This window comes from Bos javanicus, chromosome 28 (assembly GCF_032452875.1).
Source record: "Bos javanicus breed banteng chromosome 28, ARS-OSU_banteng_1.0, whole genome shotgun sequence".
NCBI lineage: Eukaryota > Metazoa > Chordata > Mammalia > Artiodactyla > Bovidae > Bos > Bos javanicus.
Window position 1 is genome coordinate 7,594,207 of NC_083895.1, and position 21,518 is coordinate 7,615,724.

A 21,518-nucleotide genomic window follows, 5' to 3' on the forward strand; every position below is an offset into this window, starting at 1 on the left:
TTTGTTCATGTAACATAAGTGCTGCGGATACATCAGTGAATGAAACTCATAAAGTCTCCTTTCCAGTGGGCAGTGACATAAAATAAATAATACACACAGAGTAAGAACATGATAGGCTATTTGAAGAGCATTCGCGCAATGGAAAAATGAAAAGAACAAGCTGAGAGGAGTTATGAGTGTGTGGACAGAGACCTGATGGATTTTATACAGGAAGGTCAGGCTAAGTCTCTCTAAGAAAAAGCATTTGAAAGACAAAAGGGCTAGCCGTGCAGTTATCTGCGGGAAGAGCGCACCAGGTAGGGGGAACAGCCAGGGCAAAGGTCTTCAGGCCGGAAGAGGGCCTGGTGTGGTGACCAACAGGAAGACCAAGAGGCGCCCAACACTCTGTTGTGTTAAGAATAGTATACAGGGAGATACTGGAGGAAATGTAGATTGGTGCAGCCACTACAGAGAACAGTAGGGAGGTTCCTTAAAAAACTGAAAATAGAGACGTCATATGATCCAGCAATCCCATTCCTGGGCATATATCCAGAGAAAACCATAATTCAAAAAGATACACGCACCTGTGCTCACAGCACAGTTTACAATAGACAGGACGTGGAAGCAACCTAAATGCCCACTGAGAGATGCAAGGATAAAGAAGATGTGGTATACATAAGATGGAATACTACTCAGCCACAAAAGGAATGAAGTAATGCCATTTGCAGCGACATGGATGGACCACGAGAGTATCATACTAAGTGCAGCAAGTCAGACAGAGATAAATATTATACGATATCACGTATGTAAGATCTAAAACACAGCACAATGAACTTATCCACAAAAGAGAAACAGACTCATACGCGGAAAACAGACCGGTGGTTGCCAAGGGGAGTGGGGCGGGGGAGGGATGGATTGGGAGTTTGGGATCAGCAGATGCAAGCTATTTTATATAGGACAGACAGACACCAAGGTCCTACTGTACAGCACAGGCAACTTTGGCCAATATCTTGTGATAAGCCATAATGGGAAAGAATATATATGGATAACGGAAACACTTTGCCCTACGGCAGAAATTAATGCAACACTGTAAATCAACTATTACTTCAATACAATTTTGAAAAAGAATAGTGTCCAGGGAGAATGGGTGTGAGCAGTTGATGCTCTTACAGTAACCCAGACGGGAGACGAAAGCAGCTCAAACAAAGGCGGCCACATTAAAGGTGGAAGCCGCACTAGATACATTTGAAGGAGCAGTAGACATGGTCTATGAGAAATTGAACGCAGGAGTGAAAGGAAAGAAGAGTTAAGGATTATGCCAAGATTTTTAACGAAAAGTGGGAGGATAAGGTGGTCATCAGCTGAGGTGGGGGAGACCACAGGTGGAGCAGACCTGGGATGAGGTAGAGATGAAGAGCGCAGGTTCAACTCTGATCATGAGATGTCAACCCCATTGTTAGATACACAAGTAAAGAAATCAGGCAATAGGTCCAGGGTGGAGACAGAAATTGAGGGTCACTGGCAGATTAGTGGGATTTAAAGCCATGAGACTAAATGTGATCACTAAAGAAAAGTGGATAGCAAGAGAAAAACCAAGGGCTGAGCAGCTCCTGGGACACCAACATGAAGAGGTCACCTGCAAAGGGGACCAGGAAGGAGCTACCAACAGGGAAGAAGGAAAACCAATAGAGGGCTGAGCCCCGGAAACAAGAGAAGAGAGTGAACCAAGAATGAGAGGATCAACCACGACCTGGACCAGGGCAGGCTCCACGCGGCCCTGGGGTCAGAAGACTGAATGCAAGGGGGTTATGAGAAAATGGGAGGAGATAAACTGCAAAAAAAATAACATGCAATGCTTCAAGGAGTTCTGCTGCAAGGAAACCTGGAGAAATGGGACAGCAGCTGGGGGAACGTGGTCCAGAGGATTTCTAAGGATAGGAGACATGAGAGCACATCCTCACAATGATGACGATGGTGAGATTGCCCCAGCTTGTCACATGCCTAGCTCCCTGCTATATTTCAGATCTGTGTGTTTCCTCCTCGGATAAGGCTTCTGTCATCACCTGTCCTGACATCTGTGTCCTCTTCCCCCAAGTTCCTCTATCTCAGGCCTTCAGGAGTGTCTTCCATGGCACCCAGGACTGTGTGCTGTCTCAGCCCACTTCCCCCAGTGGAGTCAGGCTTCCTGAGCACAGGGACTGTATGTCTGTTTCATTCATTGCTCTATACCCAGGGCTCCTTATAGAGCCTAGAGTGGATAGGTGTTTTGATTTTTTTTTAAAGTGTTGAATGAACAAATAAATGAATGAAATGATGCTTAGATGGACAGCTTTTTGTTTTAGATGCTAACCTGATAAACTGGTGAAAGAAAAAGAAAACCTAGGTGTTTTGCAAGGTGAGGTAATAGCAGAAGAGAAAGGAAGAGAAAATGATAAAAGAGAGACAAGTCTAAAAATATCTAAGCAGACTGGACGGCAAACTGAAGGCAAACGGAAGAGGTTGTCATCATAGGGACCCAGGAAACTACCATGATCAGAGGATAAGGAAACACAGTCAAAGAAGATGAGTCTGAGTCCCAGAGAAAAGTTAAAAAACATCAAACAGAAGTCCAAACCTGGGGGAGTTCAGGGCAGCAATTAGTCTGATTTCATTGCCTGTTATTCACCAAATTCTTCCAGTTTCTGCCAACAGTTATGTTTGTTTTCTATTATATATGTGTTTACCAAGCTTTCATTTGTAAATTCAAGTTCTCTCATCCATGTGACTTTAGATACTCCCAATGAATATCCAGGGTAATTTATGTATACATTTTCAAATAAAAAAACAGCTCCGGTCGTCAAAAACATAAAATTTATCATGTGAATCCCTGTTTTCTTAAACAGACCTTTCAGATCACCACTGAACTAACCAGGTGAGCTAAGGAGGGGTGCTGTGCCCCAGGCCACGCTGGGGTGGTGGCTTCTCACACCTGAGCATCTGGGTTTTCACAAAGCTCCCAGGCGGTTCTGTGTGCTGAGTGCTGCTCCACGGTCCTTGTGCGGGGCTGCTCTCTCCACACAAAGGTCCCATGCTGCTCGGGTTTTCTAGGTCAGTGTTCCGGGTTTTCCTGCCTCCTTCCTCACTGTCAGCTGGAAGTCATGGCGTCCCTTCCTCCCCTCTTCATTGACTGCCAACTAGAAAACCAGATCACCAAGCTTGCAGGTGGATGACTGAAAGTAGGATTAGATGGGCTCTGGAGAAAGGGTGATCTCTCCTTTCTAAGGGCCTAAGTTTCAGTGTCTGCATTTGACAGCATCTACTTTGGCCAGAAAGGAACCTGGTGGGCTACAGTCCACAGGGTCACAGAGAGTCGGACATGGCTAAAGTGACTTAGCACACACTCAGCACACACACTTTGGCTACAATCATTTATTTCATTTAAAAATTTTTTCTTCTTTCTGGGTTCTGGGCCACATTCCAAGTAATAACATGAGCAAGTGCTCAGTCACGTCGGACTCTGCGACCCCACGGACTGTAGCCCGCCAGGCTCCTCTGTCCTTGGGATTCTCCAGGTAAGAATACTGGAGTGGGTTGCCATTTTCTTCTCCAGGGAATCTTCCCAACAACTAATATTTAAAGAACTCTTTCTATCATTAATTTGGTTTGATCCTCACATCCTCCCTGTGATATGGTTTGTTGGGGTTTTTCCATAACATCTTACTGACTTTTTGGCCAACCCAATAGATTACCCCCATTTAACAGGAGACTGAGGGCAGTGGTAAAGAACCCACCTACCAATGCACAGGTTCCATCCTCCTGGGTCAGAAGGGAACGGCAACCCACTCCAATATTCCTGGTGGAGAATCCCATGGACAGAGGAGCCTGGCGGGCTACAGTCCATGGAGTCACAAAGAGTCGGACATGACTTAGCACGTAACTTGCAAGAGAGGTGATTAAAATGATTTAATACTATAACCTTCACAAGATGATAATCATCTTTCTCATCATCTTTTTTTAGATCTTCACTGGATTTTCAGCTAATTTTCATCAGTGAGTGGATTTTAAAATAACAAACCCAGAAATCCATAGAAATATTTGTATTTAATATGAAGGGTTAAGGCAAGTTAGTTCAACTTCTGTTAATTTCTTTTTAAATGAATATTTCAAAAACACTTCTCACCTAACATACTGTATTATCTTGAATTATTTTAGTCAAGTATGAAGTCTTCATCTTAAGTGTGTGCCCCTGGGGTAACATAGTGTTGTTAGAAAAACCATTATAACTCCCTTCCCTGACTTGTGGGTCCTGAAATTTACTGTTGTAATTTTGCATGACTATAGTTTTTCAGTATGTGATCACACCATTTAAGACATTATGATAACAAGTAATCACTGGGGGACCCACAACAGCCAGGCAGGCAACCAGCCTTCCCACTACCCCACTGACTTACATTTAACTGTGAAACGCCTGTGTTTTCTGATGACACCATTAGTAATAGCATCCGAATCTCCAAACCCACAACCTGTGAATATCACAATTCGTTGTTGTTGTTGTTTGGTTGTTAAGTCATATCCGACTCTCTTGTGACCCCATGGACTGTAGCCCACCAGGCTCCTCTGTTCATGGGATTTCCCAGGCAAGACTACTGGAGTTGGGTTGCCATTTCCTTCTTGAGGGGATCTTCCCAACCCAGGGATCAAAACCACATCTCCTGTATGAGCAGATGGGTTCTTAATGACTGAGCCACCAAGGAAGCCCCCACAATTTATCTGCTCATATACTGATGTACATCCTGGTTCCTTTTAGTTTCTAATGATTATAAATACAGATATTAAAAACATTCATATGCAGTATTTATGTGGATGTTTTCAAATCAGGTAGGTAGATACCTAGGAGTACAAATGATGAACTATATGGTAAAACTGTTTCTTTAGAAAACTGCCATCCTGTCTTTCAAATTAGCTGTACCATTCTGTTCTTCCACCAGCAATGAAAAAAGGGGTTTTTTGTCCCACATTCTTTCCAGCATTTGCTATTGTGAGTTTCGTTTGATTAAACATTCTTATAGTGCATAGTGATATCTCATCATTGCTTAAATTTGCAAATCTCTAGTGATATAAAATGATAGGCCTATTTTTATGAACTTGTTTGCCATTTGGATATCTTCTTAGATGAGGGTTCTCTTCAGATCTTTAGCCCATATTTTAAAATTAGGTTGTTTTCTTATTATTGAGCTTTAAGTAGTCTTTGTATATCTTGGATATATATCTGATGTGTGCTTTGTAACTTTTTAATTTTTTTAAGTCTTTATTGAATCTGTCACAAGATTGCTTCTGTGTTTTTGTTGTTGTTGTATGTTTTTGTTTTTTGGCCACAAGGTATATAGGATCTTAGCTCCCCAACCAGGGATCACTCCTACACCCGCCACATTGCAAGGTGAAGTCATAACCACTGGACCGCCAGGGAAGTCTCATAAATAATTTTTTCTGTCAATGACTTGTCTTTTCATTCTTTTATACTGTCTTTTTGCAGAGTAAAGGTTTAAATTTTAATAAAAACATTATTTAAAAAAAGATCACAATCTGGTCTTCTGTATATCCCCAGGGGGATGGAAATGGGAAGTCCCTTCTTTGGTCCCCAACTCCATCATGCCTTACTCAACCTGACCCCTGCCACCCACCTCCACCTCCCCACTCAGTACCCTCAGCTCCAACCCCACAGCACTGCATCTTGAGAAATAGTGGTGAGAAAGAGTAATAGGGTTTAAAGGAAAGACTAACATCCAAAGTATAGGATAGAATATTTAGAACCCAAGTCCTGAAAGGAAAGGGCGAGACATCACTCCTTCCCCCTCCATGTCCCTCCTCCCCTCCCCACGCCACATCCACACACCCAAGCTCTGCCCTCAACATGGCAGCTGCAGGCTCTCCTACAAAAACTGGCAAAAGATGAGCAGACCAAGGCATATTGTCCCCAGACCTTAAGACTAAACCATGCTACCAAATTCTCCCAGCTCCCATTTTAACCGCTCAATGACACTTTCTTCATTTGTCGGGATCTCACTGCTTTAACTCTGGGTTTGCAGGACAAAAAGTGGACACCTTGGAAAAGCCCCAGAGAATTTCAGCCTGGGGCCAAACTGCTTATTATCAGCAAGCCAGCGCACACGCCATGCCCCACTTGTGTCTTTCCCCAGCACATGTGCATGCCTGGAGGCTTACCGATCAAGTAATGCCAGCAAGGTAAGGCGATCATACCAGACTTTAATCCACTTGCCGGGGAAAATGATAAACTTGTAAAACTGCTCTCGGTTAAACTTTCCTTGTGTGGAAGAACAGGATGAATCTTCCAGATCCTGACTCAGATGCTTTTAGATAAGGAAAGAAAAAACAGAGAGAGGGTTTCACGTAGACGTGCTATTGTCAGGAAAATAAGCCTCCTGATTTAAAAGTACCAAAAGCAGATGTTTAAATTCTGAAATGAAAACCAACAGAGTCCATAAAAAAAACGGGCACCCTAACAAAAGGACAATGATCAACAGAAAAGGTCTTTTTTTCCCAGCTTTATTTTTTGTACTATTATTGATTTACAATGTTATGTGAGTCTCAGTTGTACAGCAAAGTGATTTAATTATACATATACACATATTCATTCTTTTCTGTATTCTTTTCCCTTATAGGTTATCACAAAATACCAAGTATAGTTCTCTATGCTCTACAGTAGATCCTTGTTGCAGAAAAGGTCTTTTTTACCAATACATTTCAATTTCATTATAAGGTGACATTAAAATTATGCTACTCATATCAAAATACTACTGTTAGGCCAGGAAACTGCCATGAAAGTAATTATTATGAAAGATCAGAATTCAACAAAAGGCCTTAAATGACATAATTTTTGAAAGGTATGTTATTTAATGTAATGCTGAGATAAATATTTAAATTTTTTTTAAGTAAAAAGATTTTCATCCACAGTACATAGGTCTTCAGTGAAGCCCAATATAAGACCTAAAATATTTATCAGAAAAAAAAAATTAAACCAATAAAACAGAAACAGGTGGAGGAATTTAATCTCAGATTTAAAACATTTTCACCCCAAATTCATCTCTGATTGGATCTAATCTAGTGGAAAGGAATTCAATTTTGAAAAAAATTAGTCTCCGTTCATTTGCTGAACAAATACTTAATGATCCCCAGCCTGCTGCAGACCTTCTATTTCTAATCCGTGGGGTTGCTTTTTTTTGTAACTGTGGTTAAAAAAAATACATAATATAAAATTTATATCTTAACCATTTTGTATGTATGCATTTCAGTAGCAATAATATTCATATTATTATTCATGTTTTCATCTTGCAAAACTGAAACCCTGTCCACATTGAACACTAACTCCCCACACTCATCTACTTTCTGTCTCCAGGAATTTGACCCCTCTGGGTACCTCCTATTAGTGGAATTAAAGAGTATCGTTCCTTTGTGACTGGTTTATTTCATTTATCATAATGATCTCAAGTTCTATCATGTTTCAGGTGTCAAAAAAATTTTTTAAGGCTGAATAAAGTTTCATTTTATGGATAGACCACATTTTGTTTATTCATTCATCTGTCGACAGATGCTTGGGTTGCATCCACCTCTTGTGGAATATTGAGTATTCACAATCATAAATAACGCTGTTGTGAACATGCACACGCAAGTATCTGTTGGATTCCCTGCATTAGGCTCTTTGAATATACACCAAAAAGTGGAATTGGTGGATTATGCTAGCTTGCATTTTTATTTGTTTGCTTTCGTCCTATATTTTTCCAAAAAGGATTTTCAGTAGGCTCTAATTTCCTGTAGGCTAAGCTGAAGCTCCAATACTTTGGCCACCTTATGCGAACAGCCGACTCATTGGGAAAGACCCTGATACTGTGAAACATTGAAAGCAGAAGGAGAAGAGGACAACAGAGGATGAGATGTTTGGATGGCGTCACTGATTCAATGGACATGAACTTGGGCAAACTCCAGGAGATGGTGAGTGACAGAGAAGCCTGGCATGCTGCAGTCCACGGGGTCACAAAGAGTCGGATACGACTTGGTGACTGAACAACCACATAAGACACAGAAGACTGAGAAGAAGGACCAAGATAAGTAAAGGGAGGAGGAGGACAGCATGGAAGAGCAGCCATGGAGGTAAAGCTACCTTTCAGTGGTCTCGTTCACTCCTCTCAGACTTACAAAGAAGAAGGTCATACTTGGGCAGACTGCATAATTTTTCCTTAATTCACTGAAAGTCGCTGATGTCAAAACACCCGGCATGCATAAGGGCAACACATCTGCTTCACTGGAGACCATGTGGAACCCTCCTAGGAGGCTGACTTCCCCATCTCTCTGTTCCCAGATGCTAATCCCCTGACAGCTATGGAGCATAGAGTTATTCAGACCATAAAATATTAACACAAAGAGCATTTCAAGGGAAAGTTGATCCATTGTGAAGGTAATATGCAGGTTGACAATATATAGGATGGATTGGGCAATATTATTAGAGGTAAGTTGAGATTATAAGTGCTGCTTGTGTCTGGAATTTGACTCCAACAGAAAAGAGAGCCTCGAAGAAACTTCCTGCTGTCCTGTCAGCAAGAACAGCATCTTCTTTTAATGACAATGAACTTATGAAAGTCAAAGTGTTACATGCTCAGTCGTGTCTGACTCTTTGCAACCCCATGGACTGCAGTGTGCCAGCTCCTCTGTCCCTGGAACTCTCCAGGCAAGAATACTGGAGTGGGTTGCCATTCCCTTCTCCAGGGGATCTTCCCGACCCAGGGATCGAACCCGGGTCTCCCACATTGCAGGCAGATTCTTTCCTGTCTAAGCCACCAGGGAAGCCCAGTGAATTTGTAACTTAGAGGAAATCTTCCTCTCAAAAGAAATCCCTTCTCTTCATGCTCCATGAACTAGGAGTGCAAGTAAGAAAGAAAACACGTGTACCAGCTGAGTAGGGTTTACCATTCCGTGATGTGGGAATTCAGCATGATGTATAAACACGTCAAGGAGAAGCAACAGTGAAGATGACAACATTCTTTTGAAGAGTAAGAAAATGCTCTCTTTTAGATAGTAGCTTTAGGGAAGGTCACTATAAAAAATCACGTGAAGACTATGTCTACATCTTTTGCAAAACTTATTAAATATTCTGGCATATTGTGCTATTTATTGCTGCTTAAATGAAAATCATCTCAAAGAAAAAATGATTTGACTTCAGTGTTAGTTTGCTAGGGCTAACACAATGAAGCACCACAAACGGGGTGTCTTAGACAATAGAACTGCATTTCCCCCACGCTACCTGAAAAAGGCAAGAGTTCCATAAAACTAATAAGACTTTCGATGATAGTAATACTTAATACTGATTATTAAAGGCATCATTTTGCCATACATCCTCATTAATCTTCAAAACCTCATAATAACTCTTCCGCAGATGCAAACTACCACATATAGGATGGATGGGCAACAAGGCCCTACTGCACAGGGAAATATATTCAATATCCTGTGATAAACCATAATGGAAAAGAGTATAAAAAAGAATACATATAACTGAATCACTTTGCTGTACAGCAGAAATTAACACGACGTTGTAAATTGACTATACGTCAACAAAAACCTTTAAATGAAAGTAAAAAAAAATAGTCTCTTCAAGAGTTCCATAACTAATGAGCATTTTGATGATATTAATAATGGCCCTGAAGACAGCCTCTTCAATAAGTGGTGCTGGTAAAATTGGACTGCTATGTGCAAAATAATGAAATCAGAACACTACCTAATACCACACACAAAGATAAACTCAAAATGGATTAAAGATCTAAGTGTAAGACCAGAAATTATAAAATTCTTAGAGGAAAACATAAGCAGAACACTCGATGACATAAAGCAAGATCTTCTATGACCCACCTCCTAGAGTAATGGAAATCAAAACAGAAATAAACAAGTGGGACCTGATCAAACTTAAAAGCTTATGCACAGCAAAGGAAACTACAAACAAGGTGAAAAGACAGCCCTCAGAATGGGAGGAAATAAGAGCAGAGGAAACAACTGACCAAGATTCATTTCCAAAATACACAAGCAGCTCATGCAGTTCAGTACCAGAAAAGCAAACAATCCAATCAAAAAGTGGGAAAGCGACCTGAAGAGACATTTCTCCAAAGAAGACATACAGATGACTAACAAACACATGAAAAGATGCTCAATATAACTCATTATTAGAGAAATGCATTAGAGAAAAGAAGGATAGGGAAGCACTGCAGTCCATGGGGTTGCAAAGAGTAGGACACGACTGAGTGACTGAACAACAATAACTGTACTTTTCAAGGTACTACACTGTAAGATTAAAAATGTTACCCTTATTATTGTACTTATTTGTTTTTATGTATTATTTGTGTGGAAAGTATTACAAACTTATTGTAGTACAGTACTGTATAGCCAATTGTGTTAGTTGGGTACCTGGGCTAACTGTTGCACTGATGAACAAATTGGACTGAACAAACATACTCTCAGAACAGAACACATTTGTATATACGGGACTTACTGTATTTCTTTTTGTAGGCGAGATTCTCTAGAAGAAATCAAAACATGGTCAGGAAGAAGGTAAGCAGAGCAGTAAAGAAATGTTACACAAACTCGACAGTATCCCATGTATAGCCCTCTTCTTTCAATCTGCACCTACCGAATCTACCTTCCTTCAAGATCTAGCCCAAGTGTCCTTTCTTCTAAGGAGCCTTCTGCATAGCCATTCTCCAAAACGCCCTGAGAGAACGTGTAGCTCTAAGTTCATGACTGGTTGTATGTCTTTCCTCCCGTGTTCTTTTTGAATTATTTGCTCTGTGTCTTACAGAATGTCATTAAAAGTGAAGTAATAAGTGAATGAACATCACTAAGTTAATCTCTCGGTAAAATAACGGAAAGCTGCATCTTTTTAGTGCTTGATGATCATGTCATTGGTTCCATGAATAAAGTCTCTCTTCAAGCCAAGATTCTCTTTTAAAATTTCTGCATGCCTAGATTATAAGGCTATAATAAATTAATAAATATCTAGATACTTTCCAAACCCTGCAGTGAGAAAAAGCCATTCCAATCAACTGAGGTTTTGTGGAATTTGTGCAACTCAGCAACAAAAGATCAATGTAAATCAATTTCTAATACACTGGAAGAACAATCAAGACTAATAACCCATTAGCATCAATGAAAAGGTATTATCTAAATGGTATGTTATCTAAGTGGTCTCTTTTCACATTCATCCAGTAGACTACGATGAAGTGATGTAACCACAACCCTCTGACGTAAAATTCAGGACAAGACTGGACTAATTCTGTTAGGGAAACCAACCTGGAAACAGGTTTCAGGACCCCTGCTTCTGGAACATTCACAATCAGTGATGCTGGGACTTACCCGTGGGGTTTCTGACTGGGTCCTCCGAGCCACCATCAGTAACAGCTGTTGTTGAAGAGCACTGACTGCAGGGTCCCCAGAAGAAGGATCTTGACTCTCAGAACTCGTGGTACTGGAGGAGCTAATCTGCAAGTCTCTGAGGATGGGCAAAACAAACACTTTGATTACCCGGAAGTACTGGAAATCATCTGTTTATTACACCCAAACACAAGGACAGCATGGATCCTTAATGTAGGTTGCAATTAAGTTTTTTCCACCTTGCATGAGTAGTTCCACTTCCATCTCTAAGAATTTTCCACAGTTTGTTGTGATCCACAGAGTCAAAGGCTTTAGTGTAGTTAATGAAGCAGAAGTAGATGTTTGCTGGATTTCCTTGCTTTTCTCTATGATCCAACAAATGTTGGCAATTTGATCTCTGCTTCCTCTGCCTTTTCTCAATCCAGCTTGTACACCAGAAGTTCTTGGTTCATGTACTGTTGAAGCCTAGCTTGAAGGATTCTGAGCCTAACCTTACTAGCATGTGAAATGAGTGCAATTGTACAGTAGTTAGAACATTCTTTGGCATTGCCCTTCTTTGGGATTGGAATGAAAACTGAGCTTTTCCAGTCCTGTGGCCACTGGTGGGAAAGACTGAAGGCAAAAGGAGAAGAGGGCAGCAGAAGATGAGATGGTTAGATAGCATCACCAACTCAATGGACTTGAATTTGAGCAAACTCAGTGAAGAACAGGGAAGCTTGGCATGCTACAGTCCATGGGGTTACAAAGAGTTTGACACAACTTAGTGACCGAACAATAACAATGAGTGTTCTAAGTTGACAATTGCATGTGCCATGCTACCTTCAGCAAGAAGGGCAGTCATCTTGCACACATTCAAATAACTCAGGTTGTCCAGAGATATACGGTGCCATGGGCTAAGCAGGTGGACACTTGGTGTTCTAGAGACAATGATCTCAATTTTCTATATATTTAGTGGAAGGGGAGGTGGTAGCAACAGTCTCTAGCTTCCTATTTGGCACAAACAATCAACAGTGAGCAGATCATTCCCAAGACACTGATCAGGAAGAAACAGTGATGATCTAATACCTCTGCTACCTCGTTCACCCCCAACGCTGTCCGCACCTCCTCCTCACCCCCACCGCCACCCAAAGCAAAGAGAGTACAGAGTAGAGCAAAGAAATGCCTCAGGTGGTTGTAAAAGAGGACATTAATAAGCTAGCTGTAATCTGTATCGAAAGAACTTTATTGTTAATTGCATATAAACTGTCAGGACTAAAATTAATAGAACTCTTTAAGTAAACTCAAGCTTGGCACTTTCCCTCTGGCTCAGAAAGCAACAAGTAGAATATACTTTTCCATCTGCTTTTCTAGCAGGGCACCCATAACTTTGAGGAGACAACTGGCTGCCTCACCTGCAGCCATCTCTAACAGAATTCCTGCTCATGGAACTCTAGTTTTATTCAATCATCCAAGACTTATGCTCCAGAACAGACGAGGTCCCTCCCTGACCCCTGGAGTAAACCCTGATTACTTCATGCCCACCAGGGGAACTCCATTCACTCTGGCCAGTCCTGGTTTTGGCAGAGGAGTGTAACACTACTCTAAGAGGCCACCATGGAACAAACGGGTGGCGGCCACAGATAAGGATGCTCACAGGCAACTTTCTCTACTTTTTTTTCAGTTTTTTTAGAATTAATTTATTTTTGAAGTATAGTTGATTTACAATGCTGTATTAATTTCAGGTGTACAGCAAAGCAATTCAGTTATATAGGGCTTCCCAGGTGGCTCAGTGGTAAAGAATCTGCCTGCAATGCGTGAGACTCGGGTTCGATCCCTGAGTTGGGAAGATCCTCTGGAGAAGGAAATGGCAACCCACTCCAGTATTCTTATCTGGGAAATCCCATGGACAGAGGAGCCTCAAGAGCTGTAGTCAATAGATTGCAAAAGAGTCAGACATGACTTAGCAACTAAACAACAACAACAAATATGTGTATGTTCTTTTTAGATTCTTTTTCCATTTAGGTTATTAAAAAATATTGAGTAGAAGTCCCTATGCTATACAGTCAGTTCTTGTTGTTTATTTTATACATAGTACTGTGTATATGTTAATCCCAAACTCCTAATTTATCCCCACCACAGTTTTCCCCTTTGGTTATCAGAAGTTTGCTTTCTATGTCTGTGAATCTGTTTCTGTTTCACAAATAAATCCATTTGTACAATTTTTTTAGATGCCACATATACATGATATTATATGATATTTGTCTTTCCCTGTCTGACTTCACTCAGTATGACAATCTCTAGGTCCATCCAGGTTGCTGCAAATGGCATTATTTTGCTCCTTTTTATGGCTGAGTGGTAATGTCTTCTGATTTCTAGTCTCATGTTTCAGTACAAAGTCTCTGACAAGTTTTTAGATCTTTCTTTTTCCCAACTCCCTACTACTGGATTCATGAACAGACAAATACTCTCCAGGAACGGTGTTTAAAATACATCCACTATTCTCACGTGCATGCACACAAAGACACAGATTTCTCTACAGTTTTGAAACATGATTTATGATTGTTTGATGATGCATTCAATAAAGGCCTCCTTGTAAAGAACCACTTAGGAAATATTGTATGTTAACACCGGGGTTTGAGAAATGTGTCACGTGGGATAAGTACATGGATTTTGAAAACATAAAAATCCTATCCTTCTATTATGTGGATGATTGTTCCATAAACAGCCCTTTTGCTTCCTGTCCATATTGGTGGTGTAATGTCTGTCACTAATAGAGAAAAAAGGTTGGATGTATAAAAACAATGTTCATTCAAACCTTTGCGCTCTGTGTAGAAACCTCTGAGGACTACACTTCTGTCATCTCATAGCTAAATACAGTAGAATTGGAAAGATCTTGTTAATACAAATTCAGAGAAACCCAAAACTCAGCAAATGCCAAAGCTTCACTAAACCCAAAAGATTAATCTGACTTCACTGTAGGTAATGTAGGTGATGCCTATAAACAGCCAGGGGCAGGATGGAGATGTGAGAAAATCTAGACTGTATATCGCCCTCTGTTGCCAGCTGAAATAAACTACGAACAGACTATTGTGTAAGGTGTTAACAGTTCCTTCAGAGCAACCTTCCTTCTGCCAGAAAACAAGGTCCAAAAGAAAGTGCTGAATTTGTTGCATATTACTTAGCATGCTTCTGATGGCAAAATAACAATAGATAACACTATTTTTCTTGTGAAAGCCATTTAAAAATCCAATGTAAAAATCTAGGGTTTGGTTTTCTTTTCAAAATCTTTTGGATGAGTTCTAGAATTAAACAGAACTAGGGTGGTGCCACTGGTGAAGAATCTACCTGCCAACACAGGATATATGCAAGAGCCATGGGTTCAACCCCTGGGTTGGGAAGATCCCTGGGAGGAGGAAACGGCAACCCACTCCAGTATCTTGGCCTAGGAAATCCCATGGACAGAGGAGCCTGGTGACCCTATGGACAAGAGAAATCCATGGGGTCACAAAGAGTCGGACATGACTGAGCAACTAAGCATGCACACCCAGGTTTAAATTATGGCTCTCCTATTTACTATCTGTGGCTATAAGTATGTTGTTTTCCTACCTCAAATCCGCCTATAAATAAGACCCTACTGTACAGAACAAGGAACCAGATTCAGTATCCTCTGATAAACCATAATGGAAAAGAATATGAAAAAGAATGTATATGTATGTACAGTTGAAACACTTTGCTGTATGGCAGAAATTAACACATCATTATAAATCAGCTATAATACAGTAAAATAATTTTTTAAAATCCTCACCTATAAGATAGGGATGATGTCTTCCTCACAGAGATTGTTGTAAGAATTAAAGCAGACTGGGTATGGTGCTTCTCATATATTAGTCGCTTAATAACTATACTTTTAATAACCTTCTTATTTCCTTCTATTGATGTAAGACCTGACTTTGCACATTCTCATATGAAATAGTAAACTGGCCCCTATATTTTTCACACAAATAACATACTAATTCTAGTTGTCTTTATGAGCAGGAATGAGGGAAGAGTGCCTTGCCCTCAACTCCCTCTTAATCTTTTTCTTTGCGTAAAGACAGATTCAAACAGCATATCAAGCTCCTCTTAATTACCCTCTTTTACAGAAGTTTAGTATCCTAGGCAAATCATGATGATATAAAGAGAGATTCTTTTCTGAGCTTTATGACTGGTGTGTCCTCACCAGAAAACCCGCCTTGTTATGTGAATAAAGGTTTCCTATTTTACTAGGAGATGTGTAACGCTGTTTCCAGGGGTGAAAAGATGTATCTTCTTCATTTGGCATACTGTTCTGGGGTCCAGAAGTTGAAGTGAACCATGGGCATCAGCTTTTCCACTCAAGAACCAATGAGGCTATGATGTCACAAAAATCACTCAGTGGACAGGACTTTTCCTACCAACCCTCCAAGAATTCCCATCCAACCTTCCTTTTCTTGCATCTCTTCTCAGACTATCTGCTGTCTCTTCTCCTGATCTTAGCTATGGGCTGTTTAGATTTAGAATCATCTAAAAAGTTTCTGTCGGGGGGAAGGGATAAATTAGCAGTTTGGGAGTAATACTATATACATAAAATAAATAATCAACAAGGACCTACTGTATAGCACAGGGAAATCTACTCAATATTTTATAATAACCTATATGGGAAAAGAATCTGGAAAAAATATATATATATATAATAACTGAATCACTTTGCTGTACACCTAAAACTAACACACCATTGTAAATCAACTATACTTCAATTTTTTAAAAATCTCCAAAGAAGTCTCTGTTTCACTAACTTAAGGCTAGAGACTTCCCCCATATTAATAAATATAATGTTAAAATGCTAAGCTTCAGGAGATATTTCCGCCTCTACAATAGCAATGGAAATGGAAATATTCCAACCCGGTAGTAATTACACTCTGAACTACAATAGAGCTGTATTTGCACATCTGGTCTTGATTTTCCTGCTCTCTGGTTAATCTTTGGTCAACTAGTTTGGTTCAGAGCTATAACACAGATGTTTGTTGTTGTTGTTATTTAGTCACTAAGTCGTGTTCAACTCTCTTGCAATTCCATGGACTTTGGCCCTCCAAGTTCCTCTGTCCAAGGGATTCTCCAGGCAAAAGTATCAGAGTGGGTTGCCACTTCCTCCTCCAAGGGATCGTGCTGACCCACCCAGGGATCGAACCCACATCTCCTGTGTCTCCTGCATTGGTAGGCTGATTTTTACCACTGAGCCACCTAGGAAGCCCCATGGCATAGATATACAAATTTAAACTAGATCAAGCTTACACCAACAGCAGAAATAGTGATTAATGGAAAGTACAAAAAGAGAAGCCACAGGGGGAAATAAAGATGAACCAGGGGCCAGAGTGGTGCATTTTCTTATCGACAGAGTTGGGTTTCAAACTCACAGTGACCACATTGTACTATATTGCACTCTCCAGGTTTTCACTCACCCCAGCTTCTGTAAGCAACAAATAACTGAAACACATTTTCCCACCGATGTAGAAAGAAGTCCTTGAAATTCTTCATCTTCCTCACATCTCGAAACTTACAGGCTACCACTCTGAGGGAGAGGGCCTCTCTTTTTCTGCCAGTCCTTCCTTGTTTTATGGGCTTACTTGGGGGCCATGGGAACAAGTCACCCAGAGGGGCAGCCTGGAGATGAAAGCCACAGTCACATGTGCAAGACGTGGGATCTTTAAATAAAGAAGCACTGTTTTGGAAACTCTAACCTGTTATTTAGAATTTGAACAGGGATTCTTGCTTTAAAGCCTGCAAACAACTCTTCTTTTATATGACAGCAAAATTCGTCTTTGCATTTGAGAAGAAGAGCACCAGCCTGGGAGCCGGTCAAGGCCTCCAGCATGGGATGAGACTGCCACCGTGTGGTAGCCGGGGCTGTGATCACGGAGACAGACCCACTGAGTCACATGGCCTCTTCCCCAGGGTTCAGAGAAAGTGCCTGGGAAAACAGAAGTCTTTCTAGGGTCAACCTCACAAACCCTTCATTGTTAGGACTCTGCACCTGCATGAAATTTTCATCTATCTAGTGGTAGGCTGCAGTCCGTGGGGTTGCTAAGAGTCGGACACGACTGAGCAACTTCACTTTCATTTTTCACTTTCATGCATTGGAGAAGGAAATGGCAACCCCCTCCAGTGTTCTTGCCCAGAGAATCCCAGGGATGGGGGAGCCTGGTGGGCTGCCGTCAATGGGGTCGCACAGAGTCGGACATAACTGAAGCGACTTAGCAGCAGCAGCAGCAGCAGCAGTGTGTCTAAGAAAACAAAATAAGGACTACAGTGAAAGGATCTGATATTAACAACAGAAAAACAAGAGAGAGAGAGAGGACACAGGAATTGTGGAATAGCGGGAACTTTGCAGAGGCAAACCCCTGGAAGGTCATCTGCTTTTTCCAGATATTTCCACCTCTATTTGACCTTGGAAAAGACCCTGATGCTGGGAAAGATTGAAGGCAGGAGAGGGGGCCGGCAAAGGATGAGATGGTTGAAAGGCATCACCCACTCAATGGACATACGTTTGAGCAAACTCTGGGAGAAGGTGAAGGACAGGGAAGCCGAGCGCTGCAGTCCATGGGGTTGCAAAGAGTTGGGCATGACTTAGCAACTGAACAAATGTGATCAAAGGCACCAAGAACCCCCACGCCAGCAGTTTTCAAAGTAACTCAGTAACACCTAACTCTCATGCAGATCAGCAGAGTGAAGCGGCTATGTGCGTGTCTTGAATATCTATCACTGGAGTTAACATTTTCAACTCATTCCTGAGGGGAACACAAAACTAGGCATATCTAATATTGAGAGAATTTACAACATTTTACATTTTGCCCACCTAATTGACTAATTTGCCCCACACTGCAAACCAGGGATCATTACTTCTGACTAATGTAAAGAAGAGAATCCTAAAGAGGTGTCTTGTTTTGGTTTTTTTTACAACTTTCTGCCTGCTTACCTTCTTTGGGATCCAGGTACTTAAGCACGATGGCTTTGAAAGGTTTTCCTGAGAGTTGATCCTAGTAAGTAAGGGAGGCTTTACTGAGACCAGGGTCAGAGAGGTTAATAATAATAATGTTCAACAAAAAAGTAAGAACTCTGAGAAGACAATAAAGATTAAGTGCACTTCAATCCATCTTTGGAATGTAGTACCTAATGGGTTTAGAGGTTTAGAGTAGCTTTCAAAAGCAAGCCTAATGTATAAGCATAACAATATCTGTTTCAATATGCACTATTGCATACATGTGAGTCGCTCAGTCATATTCGAGTCTTTGCGACCCCATGGACTGCAGCCCTCCGGGCTTCTCTGTCCATGGGATTCTCCAGGCAAGAATACTGGAGTGGGTTGCCATTTCCTTCTCCAAATATGTAGTACAATGATTCATAAATAAACAGAAGCTCAAAACAAGTGAATCCAGATAAATATAAATAGATGATTACTAATGTAATCTACTCTACGTTTTTTTTAATAGAAACAAGTTGAGATACAAAAATCCCTGATAAAGATCCTATAAACTGATTTGCTCCAGATGAGTTTACCATTCAATAGACCAAGGCTACTTTATGAGTAATAGATTCTCAAAATGAATGTAAACACTATGTTTTTCCATAAGATTTAACTGGGGAGCAGATGATATGCATTTTGTGCACACTTTTAAATATTTTGTATGCATTTACATGAGTTTGCTTTTGACACTAGAAAAGGTTTTATAATAGTAAAGCATGGTTGTACATCATTTACAGAAGAAAGCTGTTCTATGTTGCTTGCAAGAATTCACAGATGAAAGAAAGGTAAATCTTTGCTGAACAAAGAACAGAAACTATCAAGTTTTCATTGCAAGACATACAGAGGAAATAATAAAAGTCCGCTTTGCAGTGAACCCTTTGGACACAAAACACACTTCAACTTTTATGCAGCTTCACCTTCAACTTCCTAGGCAGAGAGACTATTTCAACTTCAATTTTCTAGGCAGATGAGCTCATAGGACGGTCTGAGCTGAATGAGTCCTGTGTCCTGTGTAATAAATTTATCCTCTGAAATTTTTTTTTTACATAGCAATTCTGAATTCTGCTGTTCAAGCCATTGTCCCTTCTTCTAGTTTCTGAGGCAAGCAGGACTACATGAGATAATGTTACCAAAGGTACTGGCTTTCTGGACAGTTATTGTACAACCAGAAAATACCGTTTATATTTCTCTGGCAGTTAATGAGAAATGTATTGGTTCCCACAATGACGGAGGGACCAAGGAGGGAAATTTGTTTCCTCCCCTGGTTTCCTCCAGGAATCCCCAGAGAGACACAGAAGTTACACAGCAAACAATTCCCTATTCATACTTGGGAGTCAGGGATATAAAACTGTCACATGGCAACTAGGCTTAACAATGGTGAAGAGGAATGGCTTTCTGGCCAATAATGAGAATCAGGGGTTTAATGGCCTAGTTGGAGGCGATCCCAGCCACTGAAGTCGCCTTAAAGGGAAAACACTGCTTTTCTAATATCTTCCATGGCTGAAGGGCTTAGAAACAGCCCCAACTCGGAATCCTTCCAAGTTCAAAATCAAACTTTATGTTTACTCTGATAGGAGAACTCTAAATGTAATGGCATTATAAGCCAGGCATAAAATAGTAAAGTACCTTCTCTAAAACTGCCAAAGAGGCCAAAAAGCTGGGACACAACAGGTTGATAGACTACAAGGTACTTAACCGCCTTAAAAATCTCATAAAGTGACTCATAAAAGTGCGAGAGGAAAGACTTTCCTCAGCGTAAAGTCTGGCTCTATTGCTGTGTAAAGTCATGGTGAACCTTAACCACTGCCCTACTGCTTCTGTTTGGAGACCATTTAACGACAGCTTACATGGCCCAGCGTCCCCTATGAGAGGTACCGTACTAAGTACTACATATGGTTGCTGTTCAGCTGTGCCTGACTCTTTGTGAGCCCGTGGACTGCCAGCACACCAGGCACACCCTTCACCATCTCCACTATCTTCACTATGTTTGAGTTTGCTCAGACATATGTGCTTTGAATTGGTGATGTCATCCAACTATCATGTCATCTGTCATCCCCTTCTCCTCCTGCCCTCAATCTGTCCCTGCATCAGGGTCTTTTCCAATGAGTCAGCTGTTCACATCAGGTGGCCAAAGTATTGGAGCTTCAGCTATGATATTTAGCTTTTGAAGCCACCCACTGAATTCATTCCTAGTATTATTTCCATTTATGGATTAGAAAGCTGATGCTTAAAATGATCAAGGAAGCTGCTCATTGTCAAACCCAAAGTTACTCTTTGTGCAGGAATGGGAATCTGAGTCAGTCCAAGATGAAAGTTCAAGCTGCAGACACAACCCCTCTGATGTCAGGGAAGTGTGGATTTCCTTCAGGAAATGTCAGCTTTCCATCACAGTCATCTCTCATCTGGACAAAAAAAATCATTTCCATTGAATGGAATATAATGCTAGAAAATCAAATTTGAGACTCAATCTCAATTTTTACAGAGAAGGGTTAAAAAGAGCCATTTTGCACGTTTTTTCCCCTCCATTTTGCTACTTATGAAAGGAGAAGATAACATTCTGTATTACGTATATACACCACGTGTGTGCTGCTAAGTCTCTTTCAGTTCAGTTCAGTTCAGTTCAGTCGCTCAGCTGTGCCCGACTCTTTGCGACCCCACGAATCGCAGCATGCCAGGCCTCCCTGTCCATCACCAATTCCCGAAGTTCACTCAGACTCACGTCCATCGAGTCAGTGATGCCATCCAGCCATCTCATCCTCTGTCGTTCCCTTCTCCTCCCGCTCCCAATTCCTCCCAGCATCAGAGTCTTTTCCAATGAGTCAACTCTTCGCATGAGGTGGCCAAAGTATTAGAGTTTCAGCTTCAGCATCATTCCTTCCAAAGAAATCCCAGGGCTGATCTCCTTCAGAATGGACTGGTTGGATCTCCTTGCAGTCCAAGGGACTCTCAAGAGTCTTCTCCAACACCACAGTTCAAAAGCATCAATTCTTCAGTGCTCAGCCTTCTTCACAGTCCAACTCTCACATCCATACATGACCACAGGAAAAACCATAGCCTTGACTAGACGAACCTTTGTTGGCAAAGTCATGTCTCTGCTTTTCAATATGCTATCTAG

The 21,518-nt window shown here is 41.0% G+C and overlaps 1 protein-coding gene across 2 annotated transcripts in view; it reads right to left on the reverse strand.

Annotated features, from left to right (window-relative positions):
* The window catches only part of PCNX2 (pecanex 2), a 311,141-nt gene that overhangs the window by 240,277 nt on the left and 49,346 nt on the right, over nucleotides 1–21,518 (reverse strand). Inside the window, exons 9-11 of one of the 2 annotated variants that reach the window (XM_061404842.1) lie at nucleotides 11,368–11,503; nucleotides 10,508–10,534; nucleotides 6,181–6,326 (exon numbers count right to left, since the gene is read on the reverse strand). In XM_061404842.1, the coding sequence (XP_061260826.1) occupies nucleotides 6,181–6,326; nucleotides 10,508–10,534; nucleotides 11,368–11,503 (309 nt within the window). The remainder of the gene's footprint in view (nucleotides 1–6,180; nucleotides 6,327–10,507; nucleotides 10,535–11,367; nucleotides 11,504–21,518) is intronic. The other variant, XM_061404843.1, reaches the window with a different exon arrangement.